General features: G+C 48.6%; 9 protein-coding genes across 9 annotated transcripts; 4 read left to right on the forward strand and 5 right to left on the reverse strand.

Annotated features, from left to right (window-relative positions):
• Positions 1–455: 455 nt before the first annotated feature.
• On the reverse strand, positions 456–1,310 carry FOXG_21768 (uncharacterized protein; the record flags this gene model as incomplete). The annotated part of the gene is made up of 1 exon (XM_018402126.1): positions 456–1,310. One exon carries the CDS (start codon positions 1,308–1,310, stop codon positions 456–458), a length of 855 nt encoding a protein of 284 aa, XP_018254766.1.
• Positions 1,311–2,854: 1,544 nt separating this feature from the next.
• On the forward strand, positions 2,855–3,670 carry FOXG_21769 (uncharacterized protein; the record flags this gene model as incomplete). Its single annotated transcript, XM_018402127.1, has 1 exon — positions 2,855–3,670. One exon carries the CDS (start codon positions 2,855–2,857, stop codon positions 3,668–3,670), a length of 816 nt encoding a protein of 271 aa, XP_018254767.1.
• Positions 3,671–4,533: 863 nt separating this feature from the next.
• On the forward strand, positions 4,534–4,986 carry FOXG_21770 (uncharacterized protein; the record flags this gene model as incomplete). The annotated part of the gene is made up of 1 exon (XM_018402128.1): positions 4,534–4,986. One exon carries the CDS (start codon positions 4,534–4,536, stop codon positions 4,984–4,986), a length of 453 nt encoding a protein of 150 aa, XP_018254768.1.
• Positions 4,987–5,006: 20 nt separating this feature from the next.
• On the reverse strand, positions 5,007–7,280 carry FOXG_21771 (uncharacterized protein). Its single transcript, XM_018402129.1, has 5 exons — positions 6,454–7,280; positions 6,119–6,202; positions 6,040–6,060; positions 5,859–5,945; positions 5,007–5,739 (listed from the first exon to the last, which is right to left on the reverse strand). The coding sequence occupies exons 1-5, from the start codon at positions 6,750–6,752 to the stop codon at positions 5,559–5,561; spliced, it is 672 nt and encodes a 223-aa protein (XP_018254769.1). The 5' UTR covers positions 6,753–7,280; the 3' UTR covers positions 5,007–5,558.
• Positions 7,281–17,752: 10,472 nt separating this feature from the next.
• Positions 17,753–18,198, forward strand: FOXG_21772 (uncharacterized protein). Its single transcript, XM_018402130.1, has one exon. It carries the CDS (start codon positions 17,819–17,821, stop codon positions 18,140–18,142), a length of 324 nt encoding a protein of 107 aa, XP_018254770.1. The 5' UTR covers positions 17,753–17,818; the 3' UTR covers positions 18,143–18,198.
• Positions 18,199–18,562: 364 nt separating this feature from the next.
• On the reverse strand, positions 18,563–18,871 carry FOXG_14815 (uncharacterized protein; the record flags this gene model as incomplete). Its single annotated transcript, XM_018394874.1, has 1 exon — positions 18,563–18,871. The coding sequence occupies one exon, from the start codon at positions 18,869–18,871 to the stop codon at positions 18,563–18,565; it is 309 nt and encodes a 102-aa protein (XP_018254771.1).
• Positions 18,872–20,075: 1,204 nt separating this feature from the next.
• Positions 20,076–20,744, reverse strand: FOXG_21773 (uncharacterized protein; the record flags this gene model as incomplete). Its single annotated transcript, XM_018402131.1, has 2 exons — positions 20,076–20,686; positions 20,735–20,744. 2 exons carry the CDS (start codon positions 20,742–20,744, stop codon positions 20,076–20,078), a joined length of 621 nt encoding a protein of 206 aa, XP_018254772.1.
• A 509-nt stretch (positions 20,745–21,253) lies between these two features.
• On the forward strand, positions 21,254–23,511 carry FOXG_14816 (uncharacterized protein). Its single transcript, XM_018394875.1, has one exon. It carries the CDS (start codon positions 22,421–22,423, stop codon positions 23,246–23,248), a length of 828 nt encoding a protein of 275 aa, XP_018254773.1. The 5' UTR covers positions 21,254–22,420; the 3' UTR covers positions 23,249–23,511.
• FOXG_21774 (uncharacterized protein) lies at positions 22,207–22,413 on the reverse strand (the record flags this gene model as incomplete). The annotated part of the gene is made up of 1 exon (XM_018402132.1): positions 22,207–22,413. The coding sequence occupies one exon, from the start codon at positions 22,411–22,413 to the stop codon at positions 22,207–22,209; it is 207 nt and encodes a 68-aa protein (XP_018254774.1).
• Positions 23,512–24,342: the final 831 nt, after the last annotated feature.

Genomic DNA, 24,342 nt, shown 5'->3' on the forward strand with positions numbered 1-24,342 from the left:
TGGGCTGACAGATGTCAACATTGATGCTGAAGACGTAAAATTTCTATAGTTCAGTTTACCCTTCACTAGCAAGTAGGACACACCCTTCCTCCCCCCGCAGACATCTACCACTTAGATGTAGGCTCAGATTGCTCTAGACGGCGCTTGCTGGTACGGCGTTAAGTACTGCGTCAGGTGTCGGCCTAGCGCAATCAAATTTCACCACGAATATGACGCTCGTATCGCTTGTGATGCCAGCTTGCTAGGCATATGCTTTAATTTACCTTGATTTTTATTTCCCTTCTCTTGCTTCACTTCTTCCAATCATCTCAATCAAGTGGAAAAAACGGAGATGGAGGGAAAGAGCAAAACGAGGACATGGAATGAAGAGAGAATGACAGTATGTTTCACTTGCGCTAAGCAAACTAAGTAGTAGAAATCCAGAAAGATTTCAATTAACTACTCACTTGGATGACTCAGTAGAAATAGAGTGCCCACGGCTGTTCCCTATTTACTTCTGTCGTCCAGGGCGACCCCCTCCGATCAACGAAAAGCTTTATCTTTGGCCTGTTATCACACGCATAGTACTCTCTCGCCATGGAATCTTCCAGGTAATTACATAGGACCCATCCCATGTAAGTGCGCTGATGCCACTCGCCGTCTGGTGCTGGTGCGTCCACTAAGTCGCTCATGCGTCTCAGAGTCGTCCGATCCTGCCGTATCTCTTGCTGCCAATTTATCACCTGGTGCTCTTCAACAGCATCTGAAGGTATAACGATTATGATCGTCCGTAAATGTGGAAGTCGGGCAAGTGCCTCAAAAAGGGGAAAGAGATCAGGGCTGTCTGCAATATCAACGGCAATGTGCTCTATAGGTAGCATGAGATCTTCCAGCTGAGAGTCTGTGATCGCGGAAGGAGGAACGAGGAATAGGGTTCGAGGGACAAATAGATGTTCCAGAGCTCGATCTAGCCCTGTGTAGACACGGCTGGAGCGGAGCCATTCGCTCCTCGCCTCTTTACACGGATATGTGATTGGTGGTGGACGACCATGCGTGGAGTGCGGAAGGCTTACTGTGATCTCGCACCAATCACGCGCGAATGTGCAGACTGCCACAGCCGGGTCCACGCCATCAAAAGCTGCTCGCCAGATCATCAGGCGAAGCTCTGTCGGGAGATGTTCGAACTGAGGAAAACTCGCTATACCTGCATCTCTGTCTATGTCCGTGTATTTCTCTGCATATTTATCTGAACGTTCAGCCGCATACTTCCCAGTCTCCTGCGTGCATTGGATAGGCTCCTGCAACCTGAACCCTACGTAAGGTAACAGCATCTAGACAGTAACAAACAGATAGTCGACAGAGGAACATAGTGATGCGTCTGGAAGAATTGGAGACCTTATACGTAACATCAAAATTACATTGACGTCCTTATTTTGACATATCGGGCCAGAAACGAGAGGGGTTCACTATAAGACCTGGCAGATCATGGACAGTGGTTTGGCGTGACACGAAGGGGAAGTCGGTATCAGGCGGTTCGCGTATATTGAGACTATACCGGTACTTAGTATTCATTCTTCAGAATCAATCTTGCCGACTAGAGAAGAGATGCGTGACGCAACCCGAGATAAAGTTATCCCAGCTCTGAAGTTCCCCAGAATGCGATCCATAACCCTTAGCATGGCTTAATTCGGTCATGGAATTCGCGCATAAGCAATTGTTCAGCTCTGCAACATACATACCTCTCAGGTGCTACCTCTCGGACCATTGTCCCAGAATGGATTGGCCTTCACAGTGCGCGTTGGTCATACGGCTCCTTCCCCTTCGACACTATGATAATGTCTACAAAGCCAGCCGGGTACAGACGGCAAGCACCATGTGCCGAGATTTTCGTGGGAAATGGACGCAATTCCGGCAGTTGTGGCACATCATGGGCTTGTGAAGTCGGGAACGAAAAGGTAGGCAATGTAGATATGCATTAATAACTAGTGCCTGCCTGCTCACAACAAGCAGTCAGTCGTAATGAATGATAGATTATATGCTAGGGCACTGTATTGTAGTACATGGACATGTACCTGCTTACGCAGCGACTTACAGCTGTGGTTGTCGAAAATATTACCCTAAACACATCCTTCGACTTCGATAGATGATAGAGTAGTGAGTTTTCTAGCGTCCTCCCCCACTGATCTCTACACAAAAAGCCAGGAGTCAAGAGGCTCTTTTTGGATGGCTCATAGAATATAAAATTAGATGAATCCTCTCATAATAGCTTTTCCTTTTGTGACTAGACACGAGAGAGCGTTGATACTTGTTCTTGACTTCAAGTATCTTCCTCTAGATCCTGCTTCGACTGTCAATGAAGGAACATGTTAGATACGGGTCTTGTCCCAACTACAACAGTGAAGTCGCGCAAATTTCTCGTAGAGTAGATCATCAAGTGCAGCAGCTTGGGGGTAGAACCAGCGTTTCCCACAGTTCTATCACTTATGTAAATCGAGGTGACGATCAGGTGTCGCTTCGAAGAAGGATCGTAGAACTCAACCGGGAGAACGGGAGCCTGCATCATGAGGATAAGTACTTTGCTACACTGGCTAACGAGGTACTAGTATCTCTTAAATCCTCAATCCAGTCTTGTCTATCCAAAATCCCTGACGCTCTGCTCTATGATAACACAGCTACCTTGCACGGCAGCGAAGTGGGGAGTAGCACCTCGCAAGCGTTCAGGCGCCAACGCCCGCATACTGACCCTCTCTTGAGCCTCAAACAATGTAAGGCACAAATTGGCGGTTTCGCTAATGTACAAGACCGCCAGGTAAATTTGGTGTCTTCATGGTGTAAGGGTGCAAGAAACCGCCCATTACCGCCGACTCCACACCCAATGTCGAAGTCTATGCTCGAGAAGTTGGAGATTAATCTCATAAGAGAAAATGGGATGATGAGACAATCAATCTCATTGAATAGAAAGCTCGTTTATCGGGTGCTGCTGCGTTTAGTTTCTCAGATACGACAATTGGCTTCCGCGCTCCGATCGGTTGTCACGGAGGCAAACCTCTTGATTGAGCAATTGAATACCGACTGGCGACAGTACATTGAGGATGTTATCAAGGTGGAAACAGATCCAGAAATCCTGGGCTCAGGTATCGATTTAGCCTGCAGCTTAGATGCCAAATATCACGCCGGCAACATTGACAATAGATCAGAGTCAAGACTACGTGATTCCGATCTAAGTTTGAGCTACGAGCTAGACTCGATGGAGCCAGACTATAGAATAAGTGATCATATACCTCGTTCCGCTACACAGGCAGGTGGCAGAGATTTCAATTCACTAAACAGCCCATCCATGAATCGAGGAAGTTTGAACACGGGAAAGAGCAAGGAGGATCAAGGTCAAAGCTGGCCTTATGTAGAACCTCTTCGAATAGCTCATCAGCAATCTCAGCCTTCCCCTGGTTGTGATACTGCGTCGTCGAAGGCTAAATTAAGGCAACGCCTCGCCATGCTTCATTATGAGCGCATGTACTACAGGAGACTGGCCAACGAGGCAGTCGTCCGATTTGTACCTACAATAAAACACCACGTTCACGAGGTCCGGAATCTTTTGCACGAGTATAGCGCGGAGGAGAATAGACTCAGGGGCTTACTCCAGCAGCAGATAAACCTTCGAACCACTCAGCATCCTAATGGCAATGGATAAGGACCAGACTTGTATGCGTCATATCAAGATAGCACTCTATGTCAATACTGTACTGTACTGATAATCGCCTAGATAAGGCCTCGTTTCGAAATCCATCACCTCTCCCTTTCTTTGTTCGTTTTGCAATTTCTTTTTTCTTCCAGAATCACGTTCTTTATGGTGCTGCCTCATCAGTAATCAGAGAGCATTCCTATGGAATATAACCTCCGAATGGAACAGTAGTAAGGAGAATACAACGTAGTAGCGATGTTAAGCGTATAGATACTCATCAATAGACATTCATTTGGTGCAGGATAGTGGAAAGCATCCTACAGCCCATCATCACAAACGACGTCAACGTTTTCGTAGAGGCAAGGGCAGGTTTGGAGCTACAATGGAGAGGGAGCCTCAAAAGGCCGTCCAGTTTCGAATGTTTCGAATTCACACTAAAAAGCATATCCGCTGCTATTGTGCTGCTACTCTCACGCCCTCAAGTTTCGTGGAATGAGTGAGAAAGGGCTATCGCTTACAGTACATCTCCGAGTCAAGTCAATCTTGCCACTACCCTCGAGAGCAGCTAGCATTTCGGAGAGTCCAACAATTCAAGTTCGTACACAACAGAAGAAAGCAGCCGTTCACATGCGACAGAGAAGTCGAGTACGTAAATGGACTCCTGGGTAGAGGTCGACTACGTATCACATTCATTGTGCGCGGGGATGAATATTTATACCGTCTCTTGACTCTCAAGGTCAGTGCCTTGAACCAAACTGACTTTGTTAGTTTTTTTCCGCTTCTATCTTTCTCGTCCGCCAGCCAGCTATCCAATGGGAAGCAGCTCGCTCCCTAGCGTTCCTTCGCCACCGCGCGTTGCGCCACCGCACGCAATGACCGTTGAGCAGCTACTCCATTTCCTACAAGAGAGGAGCCATCTTCTTACGCTGGAAAATGAAAGATTGCGCCCACAGTACGAGTTTCTCCAGGCCTCAGTCGATCAGAAAGAGGCTACGTTGAAATGGCAACAGTGGCTCATCCGCTTAGGAGAGGAGCATCTGACCTTGCTAGAGAGAGTACTTCAAGGGCAGTCAACTGAGACGGTGTCCGCGACGGAATCGCCGCCACAGTTCATGGAGCATCAGTTTCGGCAACAGACCTGCAGCTCACCTCTGAACACACCACCGAACCTGAGACTTGAGTCGAATCAAGACGGCGACAGTACATCGTTTGCGGCCGGCGTAACAGATGATGATGGCAGACGAGGGATCATTCAAGACGATTTGGAAGTGATGCAGCGATGCGCCGAATCAGAAGCCCTAGCTTATTTAGCATCCTACTGTTAGCTACATTTGAATTGAGTGGACAGAGATTGCTTTTTATTGTTTTCCCGGTACAGTAACCGCCTGCAACGTATAAACGTACATACCGGCGCTTCCTGCCAGCGTGATCATTGAATACAGCCTACGTATCCGTCTCTACCCGCGCGACCTATTCAATCTAACTTAGCCTTTGATAAGAAAACTCTTGCTTTTCTCCCCAGCTGGCAAAATGCTCCATTCGCCTAGCATCGATATTGTTTTAGTTTGGGCCTGCCCTAGGAGGTCATCATGAGGGGACCGAGGTCTGCATTCCGTCTCTGTCCGGCCCAGCAAAAAGCGGTTGTAACTTTGCTTTGCAGCTTAGAGATTCACCATGTTATTATTGCATCACCATCCAATTGTCTTTACGAACTGAAACGTGACTCGGTATAATATTTGTATGTTGAGCCATGTCATTAAACTTATCCCCCAGTCGTAACATGGTACCATTTCGTCTCTCCATGCATGTATAGATACATATGTATACATAAATATGTGTAGATATCCATTCCCAGTGCGTCCAGCGAGACCTGAGGATCGCCTTCGGAACTTAGCCTTTACGAGCCGATATTTTCGGTTCCTCTGGTATTGCTCATCAGATTGGAAGGGTCCACGGTAGAGTCCAATCCCATCTGCAAAGGAGCACCTCGGCCTGTGGCTCCCTGTGCATGAAGGTTGGTCTGGCCACTAATCGCGCGTACTATGGTCTCACTTATCCGTTGCGGCAATTGATTGTTGCTGTAGATCCTGTTAGCTATATTAGAGGAAAAGTAGGAAGAAGAAATGCTACAAAGGGTGAAGGGAACAGAAACGAGAGAGAAGAAATCCCTAGTGATCAAGTTAGGACTAAGACGTACTCTGTTCTAATCTGCTTCAAGGCGTCCAAAAGCTCTGTTCTCATCTGCTTCATGCTTTCAAGAAACTCTGTTCGCATTTTATTAATGCTTTGGAAAAAGGATTAGCCAAGGAAGAACGATAGAAAATGAAGAAGAAAGAAAAGAAAAGAAAAACAAAGGCTCGACAGATACGCCGACTCACAGTGTCAAGGTTGCTTTCGATCTGGGGTAAAGCCAAGGTGTCAGCTTCAAAGTGGTGCAATGGTGTAAGGCTGACTCACTGCTGGTTTATTAGGGCTTCCAGAACATAACGGTCGTCATCTTGCGGGTCTTGCGGGTCTCCAAATTCTTCATCGTAGCTAGGTCTGTACTTCTTGTCAGTCTAACTTCGTTTGCGTGGTCCGTGTGGTTGACGTGGCAAGGCGAGCAAAACGAAGGATTACGTCAAACAGTGTGGAAGAAGGCAAATATAGATGGGATGAGAACAAGTACAGTGACATTCAAGAGAATAAAGGCGGAACGAATGGAAAAAGAGAGAGAGAAAGTAGAAAAGGTCAAAGAGAGAGGGAAAGAGGGAAGGGGGAAGGGATGGGGGGAAGACAGAAATAGGACAAACTCTTCATCATGGTAAACCATCTCGTCATCTTGCTCGTCCTCGGGAGTAGCGACAAGCTGAGGCTGCCGATCATACATACGATCACGAACTGGCATCATTCGACTTTGCCGAATGTTATCGACCGGCAGCCGATAGCTCCCCAGTGAACTAGATCGGACATCCTGAAGCGCCTTACGAGCAGCCCGTTTAGGCCTGCACCGGGTGGCCCTCCTAGCAATACGCTGAGCCGGCTGCGGTGCTAGCACTGGAAGGCTCGACTGGATATAGGCTTGCGATGGTCTGGGCTGTGAAGACGCCATAGAAAGAGAATTAGATAGAACAGATCAAGGCACTTGTATAAAAAAGAATGACAGAAGGAGTAAAAATAGATGGGGAAAGCAAGAGCTGGCCGGTAAGGAGACTGATCGAGTGACTGAGGGACTGTGCCAGAGCTTACCGTGCAGGTGCAGCGATGAATGTATCAGCGTCCAGTTCTTCCCTTCAACGCAGCTTTATATGTAGGGAATGGCTGTTACCGACAGTCTGGTTCAGCGCAGGCAGCTGCAGCCCTCCTGTTGGGCGGCCGACGGGTCGAGTAAGTACCCAGCCATCGTGGGAGGAAGATACTGTAACCTTTCACAAATATTGTGTACCCTCCGGAAGTCCTCAGCAACATGCCCCTTTTGGACTTTGATCGTTTTTGTTGAAGCCATCCAGAAATCGACAATATACAGTCGCGATGCACCCGTCCGTTTTCTACGCTTGCCTACTGTCCTACAAGTTAGCACCGTTTGGCACCGTCCAGACTTTGGCGTCATTTGCAGGTGCTACCAAAGCGTCCTTTCTAGACCTAGGTACTCGCGCTCTCTCTTTTTTTTTTTTTTTTTTTTTTTCTGAAATCGGACATTTTGTCCGTCCGCCCTGGGACGACAAGCTGATCGCTTGCTTCGTTAGCGGAAAATCGCAGCTGCTTCTGGTATGGCTGTTGAGGTTGAAGAACAATAATTTCGGGGGACTCGTCCGCTCACTCCTAGCGCATGTTTGGTAGCGGAGTTACTGGCATCCACCTTCCATGGACCTAATCTCTCATCTCAATGTTGGGATGTTGCTGCATGCAGCAGCATGTTACCGTAGTGGATAACATAGGGCAATGGCGCTTCGACAAATACAATTAACTACCCCATTTCTCAACGGTGGAAGCGACTCCGAAAATCTTCGGACGCGCACAGGTAATGCTGAAAGCTTTCGGGGCCATCCTATTCTGCTGACTCGTTTCGTTGCAGATCTTGGGGCCGCAATTCACTTCCGGCCCGCCTGGCTTGACCCCACATGCACAACGTCAACCAAAACTGGTGGGGGCGGTTGAAGCCAAGTGCGTTTTCTAAATCCAAATTTGGCTCGGCAGCTGTCGCACAAGGCGCGCGCATCCCACGTTGTTGAATAAGCATGTCATCCCACGTTGTCAAGCGGCATGGACCCATCCATTACCCAATCACCGCCAAAAGAGACTTGGCTATCAGCATGCTAAAACAGCAGGATATACTAGAACCCCCGATCTTCGATAGACTCAACCAACGGCTCACAATTGCCCAGGACCGAGAAGCTAGGTAAGAATAACGATAACAAAATATAAATAGGTATAAGTAGTTATAAGTAAATATGAGTGAATGAATAAAAAAGAATAAAAAAACCCTCCGGATTCTTTCACGCTGGTGTAGGAGGGCGCGCTACAATGCCGATTGATACGTGTCGCAGGAAAAGGCATGATCTACGGCCTCAGAAAACTACTGTGTTAGTAATCTAGCTATATGCTTTACGTAACTCTGCGGAATGGAATACGCCGAACGAGAGAAAGCTTGGCAACAATCAATACATTTGTTTGCTGCTGCTCATCACTTTCACTTTAGCCCTTCAAGCACGCTCAGTGCGATAATATGCCCCCGCTTCATCATTCGTATTGGCGCTCATTTCCAATCCCGAGGACCAACAGCCGCACGGCCGAAATACTTCGGGTTTCTAGGGCCAAGCAATTGGGGGAGGACGGGAGTTGGTAACCCCCAGAGGTATCAACTGGAGAGACTGTTTGATAGCAAATAACCTACGGCGGCTTACAGGCCATTCTGACACCAGAATAAACGTGTGATACCTTTTCTAGCGTTGACACCATGAATCGAGAGATTACGAAGGTTAAAATAAAGCTCAAGGTAAGGGAAGAGAAAACCCAACGCCAAGTGGAAACGAGGAGGCACGCGATGTTTGGTAATCTACGACAACGTCTTGACACCCTCTCCTACCCCAAGTTACTTGATTTTCTAGAAGGTCTCAGAATTCGAGGTTCTTTGAGATCGTATCATTCTATCACACAATTAACGCGAGATAGTACTTGGTGTATTGTCAAGTCAATGGCTTATCACTATTGTCGTTGTTTTACAGGTCTTGTGGTTATCTCCAATCACAGCGAATACGAGCCTTGCTGCCCTTCTCCGGTGGAGTTCATCATTAACTCCGCAAATCAAGTGTCCCACCAGCGAGCGACAGCTGACAAGCCCGTATAGAGCCAGCAACGGTTTCGTTATCTCCCCGCCCAGGCCATTCTTAGGTCAGCATCGGGGCCGCTTGATTTTGCTTGTTGACACAGATTCTGACAGCCATGATACCCCTGTGCTAGTGCGCGTGCTGTCATTCCGGATAACTTGCCTAGCTTCAGTCTAACCTAGACGATCTACGTGGTCCGGCACCAGTTCTTCAGCGCCTCGCTTCGTTCGACCTCGGTCGCTAGTCAGTGTCAAATTTTAGCTTCTCTGTAGTTCACATGATATCCCGCAATGTGGGGGCGATATGCAGTTCATTCATGATTCACGTGAAGCACATCATCGAGCCATGAAAGCGTGAAAGTGGATAGATAGACATGCAAGAAAGCACAGACGCAGACAGGCATATTACGAAACGTAAAAAAGGGGAGCCACAAAAGATATATATAATAAAAAATAAAAAACGATAGAAAAAAGAAACAAAAGGAGGGGAAGGGAAAGCCGGAGACCGGGGAACCGGGGAACCGGGGAACCGGAACCACTTTAGCATGCGGAGTCATTTCAAGTTGTTTTCCACGAGCGACCCCACGAAACAAGATCCCCGCCAGGGTTTCTTCTGCTCTGTGAGTACGGACTAAAGCTTCCTTCAACGGTGCGTGAGTCAGGGTCTTCGCGTCGACACTAAATCAAACGCCACCTGAAAATAGGGCGCTACGCTGTGCCATAAACGCCCTAGATCATCAGTGCAATGGTGCTTAGTCTCCGAGCGACAACGTCCGCTTCCGCCGCGTCAATTTTCCGCTCCTCTGATCAGTGACAGCTCCAAAAGTAAAGTGGATCAAGAAGCCGTTTTCGCTACTCAGGTCGGGACTTTACCTGCATCCTGGCGGAGCCGAGCGACATCCTAAAAAACAGTCACCCAGCAAGAAAGACGGAAAAGTCGAAATAGAACGAGGTGTAATGGAATCTCTACCGCACACACCGTTCTAAAAAACAGTCATTGCTGCTGGCAACTACAGTTTTGAGCATGCGATTTTTCCTACCTCACAACGGACTTGCAAACTGCAGTAAGCCCCAATAACCAATCATTATGCTTGGGTTTATGGCTTGTAGAAGGTCACTGTAAGGCTGACTCGCATTGAACGCAACTACATTGGGACTAGTGCTTATGCTCGCATATACTTTCTAGGTACATCTCCTGTGCGGCTAAGAGTAGGCTTATCGGCCAATTCTGCCACCTAAAGTGGACGATATATCTGTCTAAAAGGTAGATATATGTACCTCCAAGACATAACTATCTTAGAAATAAAGAGAATGTTGTCGCAAGGAGGAAAATGCCTATGCACTATACTATACATTGAACTGTAGAACATCCAGTAGCGCATCGGACTTGACCATTGACAGCAACGAAACTACAGGTTACCTACCCTACACTAGCTAGTATCCAACAGCGGCAGAAATGTGCCGCCGCCAAGAGCTCAAGGGCCCGGCCACTAGATCGGTTAAAAGTCCGTTTTGGCAGTTATTGTGCCACGTGATGTGGGTTCAATGCAGAGCACGTCGATCGCAACTGCCGATGTAACCTTGGCGCTGAGCGGGACTGCAATAGGTGGGGGCAAGCAATATACGGAAGAGCGGAAGGCGGAAATAGGACGTTGAAGAACATGATCGACAACGGCATTGTGAGATTGGATCCACAACCAGGGATTCGAAAGAGGTGTTGGCTTTAGCAGACACTTGACCCACCTCTTTCATGGGTTTGGGTCTCATATTCCTCATCCATCCCCCTCGCTTCATCTTTTCGACCTATCTTGACGTTGCTTTCGTCCCGACACTCTGGTACGCGATGGAGAGGTTGAAATTGGACCCGGATTGAATGAGGATTTTTGCAACGACCATGGAGTAACACCGACATGACCCGTTCCGCTGCACAATGACCGACCAACAGTCCTTGGCAAGGCACGTCTGGAAAGTTCGGCAATGGCTCGACGACGAAAGAAGGCCGAAAATGAACTCGAATCAAGACATTGGCCTGGCAAAAAGGCATAGCGGGCGAAATGGGCCGTTCTGTGCTGCAAGAGAGTCGCAAGTCCGGTTCGGGACAGGACGATTCATCCACTTAATTCCGCCGTTCGTTCAAAAGATGGTCTACATTGGATACATACACAGCTTCCATATCTTGGGACAACATCGAGACCAAGACGACACTGTTTCGTCTCTGCTTCCATTTCGGCTGAAGAGGCAGACATGGCGCCTCGGAAGACTCGTTCCAGGTCCCCCCACCCAGAAGATCGAGGATGGGTGAGCCAGACCATGCGCAAGAGAGGCATGACGGCGATCAAGAAGAACTATCAGTTCGGCAAGGACTGCGGTACGATCGCCGTGCTTGCGTTCTACAACAAGATCCATGGATTCTGGGACGGCTCAGTGTACGTCCCAGAGGGGGAATCGCTACCGGAAGACACGAATGACGTGGTAGGTTTAGAAGTGTAGAAGTGCGGAAGGCTGAAGAAGTCGATCGGGCAAGTCGCTGACCAGGATGGTGGTTACAGATTCACGATATTTGGCGGAGGCAGGTTGTGTCTAATGGCAAGCTTGTTCTGAGGCCAGCGAGACAACGGAAGCAGGCAGCCAATACGAAGCCGTGCCGGGTCACCAAACCAGCGCCAAAGCCATCACCCCGTGTGTTCAGTCTTCGCAGCAGAGGTCGTCAGTGCGATGGCTCATCAGGGTCTGGCGCCTCACCGACCCAGCCGCAAATCATCGTCGCCGGCGACGGCGAATCCGAAGCCGAGGACGATGGTGACAGTATCTGGGACGTTCCAGCCAGTCCAGCCCCGAAGGTGACCCGACGCCGGGGTCGTGGCAATGCCGGCCCCGGAGAGACCGCGACAAGAACCCGATTGGAAGCTCGCCTCGACGCTTGCGCGGATAATGCTGTTCGCGGTGCTGACAATACCGATGGTCATATCGACGGTCATATCGACGGTCATATCGACGGCAACGACAGCGGCAACGGCAACGGCGAAGATGATGACCATAACCACGGTTACGGAGGCGGTGGTCGTCGTCGTGAGGTTCCCGATCGAAGCGAGCCGGCGGAACTGAACAATGCTGCCTCGAGTCATCTTCATGATGACGTACCAGATGATCAGCACACCGTGATGCCATACACTTCTATGGCAGACGAGGATGCGGAAGGCGAGCCGTGGTGTGAGCCGACCGCACCCTTTGCTTCCATGGCTATGAATGGCCAGTCGGATGATGCAGTCCAGCGTAGTCACGGCGATGAGCCAGGATCTGTCGATCTGACGACGACGATGGCAGAAGATGACTGGATGCAGTCGGCTCTGATGGACTTTGGCCAAGTGACAGATTTCCCTGGCGCACATCACTGGGGTGACATCCTGGACTTTGATCTAGACAACATGGGTATGGACATGAACGTGGACTTGGGCATGGAGATGATGGATCAACTTGACAACGGTCACCTGCCCATCGATATGATGCATCTTCCCTCAACCGACCCACATGTCGTCCGTCAGGCTCCCATCGAAGCCGAGGGAGGTCTGGGCGACGGTGGACTGGCGAACCGCGACACCGACGCTATTGCTGATGCTGGCAATGGTGCCGCAAAAGTTACACAGTCCACGGCTGCGGCAACCAGCGACAGCCACATGCCCTCCGCCCAGTCGAAGAGTGACATTGAGATGCAAGCGCGGACTCCATCAGACGAGACTCGTCCTAGCCCGCGGTCGACCGCTGCGACAGGTTGGCCAGACAGTTCGAAACATACCACGACGACGGCAGAGGACGGACCGCAGTCGGGTCACTTTGCTGGAAACCCGCTGTTAGCGATCATCACTAGAGCATTGTCTGAGATGAATTGTTACGAGTATGCTGGACCAGATATGAACAATAATACAAGTTGGCCAATGGGAAGTCAGGGCATGATCGGTATGCCGCCCGCGATGCCAGCCTGTTGAGTATGAACATCAAGCGTATATCGGTCTTCTTGATCGGTCTTCTCTGATGTGCTCGTAGTTGTACTTTCTTTCTCCTCTCTTTTATTCATTCAAGAACGAAAATGAAGAGGGCAGAAAAGGAACAGCACGATAAGTTTTGATAGATGTCTTGATGGATGTCTCGATGGGTGTCTTGAGAGAAAAAGATGACAAGATGCGTAGAAGAAGAAAGAAAGGAACGATAGATCAAATAGATTTATTTATTGGCCTAGGTACTGTAAAACTAATGCCCCTGACGTTGTTCCATAATCGCTCCCGCTACCTGGGATGCTTCTTACCGTTTAAGGAACAGCCTGATTCTGCATGTGGTTTGGTGAGAAGTGCACCTGCACAGACGGTCGTCGTAGATGTCCCAATACATGTGAGACAATTAGCAAAATCTAATTCATAATGTCGGAAACACCCTTATGTCTTTATGCCAAGCACTCATACTGAGCGCTGACAGAATATAGACCATGGATTGCTTCAATGGGAGGAAGAAGCCAGAACCAGACGAACATGGCTGCGTGCACAGGATGAGCGGTATCAAGCTCATAGCGATAAAAAGTAAGAAAGGCCGCCAGTCCCGTCTCGTTCCATGTGGCCAAAACAAAGTCACTCGTTTGCTATTTAAGCCCTGCTCGCCGTGCCGATGTGAAACTTGCCACCTCCGCATCCTGTCCACTCTCCACCTGGCATGCATATAATTGGCTTGATGCGAAAACAGAACGTAAGGCCACTACCTGCCCTACAGCCGCTATTTCCGCGGAGAGAAAATCCTCAGACGCTTCGTCAGCAAGAGAAGACCGAGAGATTTGAAGCTAATCTAAGACATGATACACAAGTGGCGGGACAAGTGATGGATACTAGCGCGCAGTTCGAGCCGATGGATATAGACAATGAAGAGGCATCGAGGGATAACAAAATGTGTATTCCGGCGATCGTGTTATGGCCGCCGTCGGATGATGATTTTGATATGAAGGAGGACGCAGAGGATGTAGAGATGACTGGTACCGAGAGGAGCACCATTACAAACAACCACTAAGCGCTACAATACTGTATATGAATACTTCCGACTTTATTGTCATCGTAGGCTTCCTGAATTTCCTGTTTCCCACTGAAACAGTGGCATTTTAAACCGCCATAGTGAATCTGGATCGTCAGTATTCGTACGTGACAGATTAAAGTCACCCTTGACTTGGGGATGCATATTCCACAGCTCTGTGTCTAAGCCCATCACCGACTTGTACTGTGATCCCAGCCGGCCAAAGCATTCCCGTCTCGAAGGCTCTACACTGGATGCATTGGTCAGATCGGACAGAGAACGCAAGGTGCTGAATAAAGTCCTGCTACACCTGTCGCAGAAGCAGACGAAGAGAGACTTGCGACCAACGGCAGTTATCCAGGGGCTAAAATAGGATGAGGCGCGTCCCAATCGAAAGAGCGAATCTTCAAAGTGTCACGTATCAAAAAGGAACGTACTTACTGTACGACCAGCTAGGCTCAGAAATTGGAAAAAGGCCTCTTGGATCCCCTTGGAATGCTTAAATATGCACTATTGCCATGTTTGGCGATGTTTGTATCCATCACTCCCTAGGAATCGATGACTCGTAGTGAATACACTAGAATTGACAAGAAAAGAACGCTGCGACGCCGCATTGTGGATGAGACGTATGGCCCTACGAAAGAAGTCAAAGCATGGGAGAGGATCAAGAAGCTAGTGAAGGCACCAGATAAATCGCCAAATCTTTACGTTCAGGTACCCAGTAGTGAATCCATTCACAGGATCGATGACTCCGTGACTAGCCATACCCTCGACTCGCTATCGCATGCCGTTCAGAGCAGGGTCGAGCCGAGAACTACGAATGATCTTAAAGAGGATAATCACATATCCATATCCATCGAGTTTACCCATAATCATCCATGTCGAGAAGATGGGGAGGATGAGGACCTCTGCTGCCTGTGGATCCCCTCAAGTGACGATGAGGAAGATGAAGAGGCGGCGCATGCCGACGCGGTGTCCGTGACGACGTGGCCTAGGCGGACTTGAACTGTATGTACTTGGTCTAGTTATGATGAGTCTTTTTTTCACACAAAACTGGATGGTTATGTCTATATGTTAACTTTGTGAAGTTCGTCTTTTTAGGGACTGGCTCGATCGATTATCGCTGAGGGAGCATACGTGCTTCAGTTTTCCATGCCGGGAGAGAGGGCTGGTAGCCAGAACTGCTGAATATAGAAATCTAGGATTGGCCTTTCCTTTCTAAGGGAGAATTGATCCTAGTTTGTCGCAAAACATCTGTTCCCTTTCATAAGAAATAAACCCTCCCTTCCTTATGTCTTTGGCAGTAGCATCATCTCTTTCCACTTCTCATTCTCCAAAGCACTACCCGAGAACTCTGGAATCCGAGAAGATAACACGAGAGCATGCCACAGAGTTCTCTGGATCTGCCGACGCATCTTATTGATGTCCCGGCTGGTCGTAGTAGTGAACGTTACTACATTCCCATATATAATGTAAACGATTTCTGAGAGCGATTCCTATACCTATACTCCGCCACAATGCCTCAAATCACTTACAAACTATCAGATTCCCTTTGGCGGTGCACGAGAGCTCATAAGTTACTGGTTACAAGACTGTGGCGTTATAGATTGGCAATTTCACAATGACGCCCGCTCAGGATGGATTTGTTTCGAGTACGAGGGGGACTTTGGAATTGCACTTGGTCCGTCTTCACTTTGCACCTATCACTTCTGTTCGATGATGCCTAATTAGGTGATTCTAGAGATTCTACAAGAAGTGAAGCAACTTCACCCAAAGCTGGAATACTCAGCCGTCAACAAGCTGAGGAGCATCAAGCTCGAGGTTATAGATTGCACATTGACCCAGCCCAGGTTTTCCAGGATATACTCTAGCCACGTCAAAGGGTCACTGCGACGCTGGGACGATCTGATCGACTGGATCAGGTTGGACCTGCCCAAAGCTAAGGCCGAGAGGACGCAGAAAATAATGTTGACAGGACTATCGTCCCGTCCAAACATCCATGAACTCAATCACTGGATGCGTTCGAGACTCGGGTCAGACTGCCTGTTGATTGTTGCATCACGCATCGCCCGCATAGGCATGTGCCGCGCGCTGGTCTTCGTCTGTACCCTCGCTATGCTAAAGGGCTTGTCCGAGGATAGAATACATGACCGTCTCGAAGGAGCGATGTTTGGCAATGAGACCGTGAGAATTCTGGTTGAGCGGTCTGATGGTCAGGCTAGTGCAACGAAGTACCAACAAGAGGCGGCACCTCTGGTCGTGCTGGGATCGTCGAGACTGCCACCTCACTGGCCTAGTATAGTGTCCAAATGGAATCACAGCATGGAGAAGATAGACGAGGATACTACTTAGGAACACTCGATGCATAGTGTGCCGCACCTTGATGTCCGGTGTTAGGGCGAAGCCTTTTCAGATCCCCAAGTACAGTTCTGAAGATGCCGGTACAAGTTGGAGGCAAGAGCAAACCAGACTACCACGATCTCTCGGTCGGGGAAATCTCTCAGAGGGCAGGTAGTCTTGCTGTAGAATCCTGTTGTTTTCCGAAATCCAAAACTTGCTGTTTGCAGTACGCATCGTCCAGAACGGACCAACCTGTATCTTTCACATGGATGGAGCCCGCCCCACGTCTAAGGCTTCGCTACATGTATCGTCCAAAATACACCTCTATGGTTCTGCGTCCCATAGGTAGCGTATTACAGTCGAATATATACAGCTGCGCATATAGATAGAATAGGCTATACTGCAAGATAACTTCGCCATTCAATAGCACCACAAAGAAACTGTATCGACTGTCATACTCCTATGCTTGCGTATTCCGCACATACTATCAACAATTCTATTGCCTCCAAGATAAAGCTGAAAGACTCTATACAATGACAGCACCCCATTTTCCCATACAAGCCGGAACTCATCAGCCTGACCCTCTGAGCATTCAAAGCATGGCTCAACCTGTGGGAAACCAGGGGCTCTCTTCTTATAGCAACACTGTGCCGCAGCAGTACGGGTTGATTCCTGCCGCGAGCATGTATTTCAATCCCGCTATCTTGCAATCCATGGATGTCTCTTCAGAGAAGAATCTGCATCCAAAACCAGAAATGTGTCAAAGGGTCATGACGGGCCAGGGACAACACAATCAAGCATACCAAGAGCCAGGACCATTCATGCCCGCTCCTATTCGCGAACCAGAGGTACCAGTGTCGGCTCCAGCCTGGACCAGAAGCACCAAACATCGGCGGCTGAAGCCAGGAGATGCGCCTGCGGCACTCGACCACCGGGGATCAAGAACATACAACGGTCAATTACAAATGGTGTCCACATGGCGATTTCAGGATCATCAGGGAAACCAGCCGCGGAGAGGCTTATCACACCATTCTATCAAGCATCGCATTACTCGAGCCATGGCCTCGCACCGCAGCGGTGTACCAAGAAGTCCGGGGGCCCAGGCAAGAAATGTCGAAACGGATCGGCATGTAGAATGGACTCAACGCCCACTAGTACGACGCGTACCATTAGCTCTTCAACCTCCACTACCCTCTATTCGATCGCTTATTCCCGAACTCCCCAAAACCTTTGCAAATCACACAAATGTGTCAACGGCACATCAAAGCTTGTATGGTGCAGCGAAACGGCAAGAGTAGATAAGATGCAGCAGCTAAGCAGGCATTCGGTTGCAGAAGCGACTCATCTGCAGTTATCTTGTTGATGCGCCGCCTGTATCCTCCACGATGGGGCTACCTCTACAATCTACTCTATACTATAGACTCAAAGTCGATATGGAAGTAATTAATTAGAGGGATAAAACTCACATGAGGTCGTCATCTTGCCATTTACTTACTGAAAGGTTGAAAGATATTTTGTGTCTAAAGTGGGCGAACCACTGTTTGATTTTGCCTGTAAACTATCGTGGACAAAACCTGTCTCGAGTGATAAACGCACATGGAGAAGCACCTGCAGGACTTCCTCAGCGAAGGAGATGGGGACTTTCAGTCCTGTTGCTGGTGTGGCCCAGTAGATTAAGGAGGATGGGCCTGAAGACATCTGCCACGAATGGCGTAATTAATCTCGTTCAATTGAGCCATAGGCAATATGGAATGCATTCGATCGCCAGAGTATCTCTTGGCTGGCACTAAGACGAATTTATTATGCTTCCAGATTCTGAGATAACTGAAGAATAACAATTCCCTCGAAACAGTACTGTAGCATTCCTTCTAGCGTTGGGAGACCAGCATCTGGAGGTGGTAAAGTAGCGGTTGTTGACAATCTGCGATGAAGCCGCATTGCATTTTTTGAACATGCACGTACGCCATCAGCAGGTGAGTATGTAGATACCGTGCCACTAGGTATGAAATACTTGGAAGCAATAAAACACAGTCCAAAACATCTATACGCTATAAACCAATGACTGTCAAGGAGGGACATTCGATTTTAATCTTTACGGTACAGTATAGCATAACTGGTCACTACCGACTCAGCTGGCCAAACACTTCTTCTATATACGTGGCTTCCAGATACATACCAGCGACATAGAAACCTATCGAACTAGCCGCCCACTAGTACTGCCAGGAATGCTCGCTCCCGCCCGGACACCCAGGCGTGCCATACACGCCACCTACCATCCAGAGAACAATGTCGACAAACCACCAAATCCCACCGGCACCGAGAGTTAACAGCTTGAACACAGCTAGAGGCCAGTGGTGAGCGTAGAACTGATCGATACCGAAGGATCCTAGAAAAAAGGCAAGAAGCATTGCCGTTCGTTCCTGTCGATAACACTTGGCGGTCGTTGGACGCTCGTCAAATCCTCCCCAAGACCTCTTTGCCAAGTCGAAAGGCCTCTCGATGGCAACTGTCCATTCCATGATCAGTCACAAGATGGTCGCGCTTGTTGAAGTCTGTCAGATCAAAACAACGTACTGGTTATCCCACATGAGACAATGACACCCAAGACAATCACCGAGTAGACTGTTGCAAGCAGTTTCCAGTGTCTCTCGACGAGAGATAGGCCTTTTCCGATCCAAGGAGCGGTTCCGGAATGTACCGAGGTTCGTCGAGTAGCCCGGAAATGATTCATGATCGAACTGAGCGTCATTTACTTGAGGTAGCAGCAGCAGCGACAACAGTAACAACAGAAACAGCAGTGATAGGTTTGAGCAGACGTAGACCTAGGTGGCAGGAATTCAATCAACTTGTCACCTTTCAAGCCAACCCAGGCAAGGAATTATAGAGAGGGCTGTCTGGTTAATAGAGGACGCTCTGTGGACTGAACCTAAATCATCCTTTAAGATAATCCCGCTTCGACTGTCCGAAGGAGCTGTTCGCTCCCGGTACACTTGCTGCGATCTTTAGCCTTTTTCATTCGAACACCCCGTCTGTATTCTACCCCGCGATGCGATAGAGTAAATTCTGTGTCCGATTTCAACCTCTCGGCCCGTAATTCTCCTTCCACCGGTCATTCTTGACCAGCAGCGACTGGTGCGCATCCGCAACCTTTGGCCTACAAGCCTGGCCTTATCTTGGGATTGAAGCTTATGGCAGAGGAGTGCAAGCCCATTGTCATCTGGTATTGTAACCAGATTCAAGGCTTGTACTCTGATTACATTTGTGCTGTAGTACAGGTCGGGTCGTAGCATCGTTGTTGAACTTGAAGGCTTGTCGCTCAACCGCATGCTGGGCTTCAGCAAGGGCTACTCCGATAGAGAGAGATATTTATGTTAAAACTTACCATTTCGTTCATATGAGATACGTTTGCAGGATATATTTATAATCTATATCATATGCTGTAGGCTCCTGTGTTATTCGGGGATTACTGTAATGTAGCGTTTGTCGCACAGCCATTCACACACTTGTCCTTTGAAAAGAGATAGTGAGAGAGCTTGTATTGAAGCCGAGTATACCTCTATTCTACATGTCTCCCGAGGTCAGTTGCCTATTCAAACGTCTAAGATCTGGCCATTTACAACTCCGTTCGTGCTCTTCGCATCTGAGAATCCGCGATCCAGGTTCGAACCAGCGAGTTCAGTCTGTTTCTTTCCGGTATGACTAGCATATGAACTCACTCTTTAGCTAAGGCTGATGAATGGAGCATGGATGAGGGGAGCATGAGCATTCATCTTGGTACGGAGTACCAGGTCCATCGTTCCAGTCCAGCCCTTCGATATCATCAGTGTTCAGGTGGGCCATGCCGACCAGCGATTTGATCTTTCTCCTAGCCCAAATAGATACTATGATCATAGCGATGAGCAAGACCAGTACTTCGAAAGCAAAGAACACGACGACTTCGCTTGGGAAGTTGTTGGTATGCCAAAGCAACAAGCCCGCCATGGCTTGCAGTATGACGACATCAAGCAAGAACAAAGGCACCCAAGACATTATAAGATCCAGTCTCTCGTATTGACCCTTTATCGACCGGAAATTGAATTGAAGCATGGTGGTGATGGCGACTGCGGCGACCGCGGTGATTGCCGTACTGGTCAATAGAGCTGCTGCCGTGAACTCGAGGCCACTCAAGCTGTCCGGTTGGGATAGGCCAAAGATTGTCATCCCTAGAGACAAAATCGCTAACCAAGCTACAAAGAGTAGAAGGCCATTGTAAAAACGCACGACTAGTCGAACAATGAATACCGAGCGAGGGCTGACTACCCCTAACTCTTCATCTATCGTAGGCATTGATACAACTTGAATCATTCAGCAAGGGAGTGAGCCAGGTTTCTCTGAAGACTTACCTTTATGCATGTGAGTCAGAATGGAAAGGGCTGTAGCTGAGTATGCAAATGGAAAGACATGTTAGAAGGGGGAATGCATGCATTCAGCGGAGCTTTGTACATATATGATCAGCGAAGCAGCCAAATAAGGAGATAGCATCGGTCTCTTGCTTTTTTCTTTTTTTCGCCTCCCCTCCTCTTCCTGCTTTCTTCTTTCCACCTTCTTCATTTTCTGGCTGTTTGAGTAGGTTCGTCTGTCGGTATATCCCCTACTGCTGGAGTCTCAGCGGAGTACAGTCTACGGGATAGCATGTCCTCGACGGAATGGCCATAACTAGCCAGTCCAAACCCCGGCCTTTTCATCTATGGATATGTGAGTTTCTTGCTTAGACATGCAAGGAACTCACGACACGCCTCGCATTTAGCCCAGAACGCTAGGTAAGCAAAACGTCCTCCGAAACTAACGTCGAGGCGGACGTTCACGACCTCCAGAAACACTGAGATAAAGAATCATCTAACCCCATCAGATCTCACGACAGGGCCTTATCCAAATACAAGTTCTAATTGACTACCAAACAGCCCAATAGATCCACTTAGTCTTGCGACCGTTCATCACATGCATGGAAAGTGGCAAGCCGATGTAGGACACATCAAACAGCACCACTATCACTTCCACCTGGGCCTCCTCCCCATCGTATAAGAAAGTAGTGTGGTTACTTGTCCAAGAACCTTTTCAAGTCAATAGTGCGGTCGAAAGGTGCTCAACAGACAGCATATCATCTCGAGAGACTCACATCAAAATGACGAGAATGCCATGTTTCTTCTATTCACAACCACCCCAGCCTCAAGCAGGAATAGGACTGGGAACTATTCTTACCATTTACATAACTTGCATCATCAACGGTATGTTACTGAAAACGTTTAATCGAGGGAGCTAGCTGATCGGCAATGCTAATCACCGTCATGCCAGGGTTCGACGTAAGTAACGTTGCCAACATCCAACCACAGCTTTATGAGGCATTCGGTCATATCGAGTTTCTTCCTTGGATTGGACTCTCTTACTCCCTTGCCAACTTTGCTACATTAGCCTTTGCTCGTAACGTCATCGATGTTTTCAATATACGTTACGTGTATATCATCAGCATCGCTATATTTTTTGTTGGAGCGACCCTGGCGGGCGTGGCGGGCAACATCTCCACAGTCATCGCTGGCCGAGCGATCATGGGGATTGGAGGCTCAATCTGCCAGAACTGGTGAGTGAGAGCTTAGTCCTCTCCATTTCTTCCGTCGTTGCCCGTCCCATGTGGCGCATACTGAATGTTCATTGCAGTGCCATATCATACTTTGCCATGTATGCGACCGACAGTCAAAGTCCTCTCCTTTATGGCATCATGAGTGGGTTGTGGGCCATTGGCCTTGTAGTAGGAGGCCCAGTAGGCAGCGCCTTTGTGCAGAGCTCTGCCACGACCTGGCGTTGGGCTTTCTTCATCAATCTACCATTCCTGGGCCTTGCCATCATCTGCGCCCTGATTTTTGTGCCAGGCAGACCCGAAACCAATAATCTTCCTCTGCGAGATTGTCTTGCTGATATTGACATATTGGGGATCGTCCTTCAAGTAGCTACAACCGTACTCTTCGCCATCGCGGCCACCTTTCTCCGGCCCGGTATGGGAATGGAGCTCGGCGCCCTGTATCGCCATCTGGACTATGTTCGCTGTTGTGCTTGCTGCTTGGGTTGTTCAACAACTTCGCAGTTACCAGAAGCGACCTCGCCATCAGGTGGTCCCCATCAAAATCATGGCTCGGCGTCATATGATACCTCTATGGGTAGCATCAGGTTGCGCCGGTGCTACCTACGCCATCATGCTCTACTATATGCCACTGTTCTATGCCTTCTCAAAGGGGCTGAGTGCGCTACAACAAACCGTGCGTCTCTTACCTTTTGTTCTTCCTTTCATCGTCACCGTGGTCATCATCGCTGCTTGTCTGCCAAGAGTAAAGCACTACGGTTTAATCTACCTCGCTGGCGGTGCCATTACACTCGGATCGGCAACAGCCCTTGCTACTACTCTTGCACCAAATGTTTCCGAAAGTAAGGTTATGGGCCTCACAGCTCTAGTGGGCGTGGGACTTGGCCTACACTTTCAGCACAGCAATGCCATCTCGAACCGGATTCACAAAGACCTCCGAGATCGAATTGAAGGCGCTGCGCTTCTGAACATGAGCCTGATGGGTGGTATCTCTATGGCATTGATCATTGCAGGTGCTGTCTATGAAAACCGCGGCATGTCGTTGCTAAAGTCGGCTCTTGGGTCATTCGATTATGATGAAGGAGACCTGCACGAGGCACTTGCAGGCGTCTCGCGGGATACGGGGGGAGGAGATGAGGCTCATAGCATGATAGCATATGGCGCTAACGCAACATGTAAAGCCATTGCTCTCTTGTTCTATATTGTCGCCTCCAGCGGCGCTCTCTGCTTAGCATGCGGCGTACTCGCCGTATTTGGCCGTTCTCGAGCGAAGAAGTCGCAATAGGGGATGTATGTTGCATAAGCAAGGATCAGTGGATCATGGCAGAACGGTAAAAAGGCTGGTAGAAGGGTCATAGTGGTAATAACAAGACAGAAGCTAGTAACTACCAAAAACCTAACGAAGACCTTGTGCCCTCTAGGTTAATATTCCTCATGTGGCTATTTGATCAGACTTCACAGGGGTTTTGGTCGACACCAAGAGTTACAGTCACACATTGAATATCAATCTCGTAGTTATAATCGCCATCACGATCCGGTGTACCTTTCAAAGTGACCCCTTCAGTCTTTTATTTGTAGAACAAACTTTGTTGTGAACAGGCATTGTTGTTCAGGCTAACTGCTGATAAAACCACCAGGGGAGTATCGCCTTCTGCTCCTTCTGCCTAATTCGGCCTCGATTCCCGGGCCATACATTAGTGAAGGCTGAGAGGTCTGGTGTTGTGAACGGACATTATCACTTACCCTAGACTATTGGAAGCGGGAATGGTTAGTATGATCTTAGAACGTCTAATCCGAGCTCGATGCATCAGAATATAGCGTAGTTCGTTTACATAATCCATCATAGACGTGGATGTTGTATAACTGAAACTCTGGGCTGACTCTATCTCGCTGACATGGTATATTGCTACGTTAATTTGAGGTATATAAGGGACTTGGTTTGAAAAAAAACTTCTGGTTCGCATTTCAGCCCTGCTTTCATCCAGAGCCAAGCAACCACTCAATTCATCGCCAAGCTGGCTTGAAACCCTTAACCAGATACCATCAACTATTCCGATATTTATCGCCCTTCACAACGTCGTGTCAACTGCCGATTCATATACCAACGCGATAATGGCGCAGCAACTCGAGAATCATGCTCTCAACTTTCATGAAGAAAACTTTTCATGCAAGAGAATGACAGCGAACTTGCTTCTTTTTCACCGAGATGCAATGCGGCGTTCTGATACATATCATAGCATGATACAGACAATCCTTGCGTTCGGGCACGTTGATGTTTATATCCGCGAGCATCTCGAACACCATTCGGCGAGAGTGATTTCGACATTCGATCAGAGGTTCGGCACGCATCGTACGAGGATAGAGATATCTCGTACCGCT

This window comes from Fusarium oxysporum, chromosome 3, assembly GCF_000149955.1.
Source record: "Fusarium oxysporum f. sp. lycopersici 4287 chromosome 3, whole genome shotgun sequence".
Lineage (NCBI taxonomy): Eukaryota > Fungi > Ascomycota > Sordariomycetes > Hypocreales > Nectriaceae > Fusarium > Fusarium oxysporum.

Coding starts and splice junctions, on each gene's coding strand:
- FOXG_21772 (XM_018402130.1), top strand. CDS start 17,819: ATGAGGTCGTCATCTTGCCATTTACTTACTGAAAGGTTGAAAGATATT.
- FOXG_14816 (XM_018394875.1), top strand. CDS start 22,421: ATGTTCGCTGTTGTGCTTGCTGCTTGGGTTGTTCAACAACTTCGCAGT.
- FOXG_21771 (XM_018402129.1), bottom strand. CDS start 6,752: ATGGCGTCTTCACAGCCCAGACCATCGCAAGCCTATATCCAGTCGAGC. Junction 5,946..6,039: donor TCGAAAGCAACCTTGACACT/GTGAGTCGGCGT, acceptor CTTTTTCCAAAG/CATTAATAAAATGCGAACAG. Junction 5,740..5,858: donor TTGAAGCAGATTAGAACAGA/GTACGTCTTAGT, acceptor CAGGATCTACAG/CAACAATCAATTGCCGCAAC.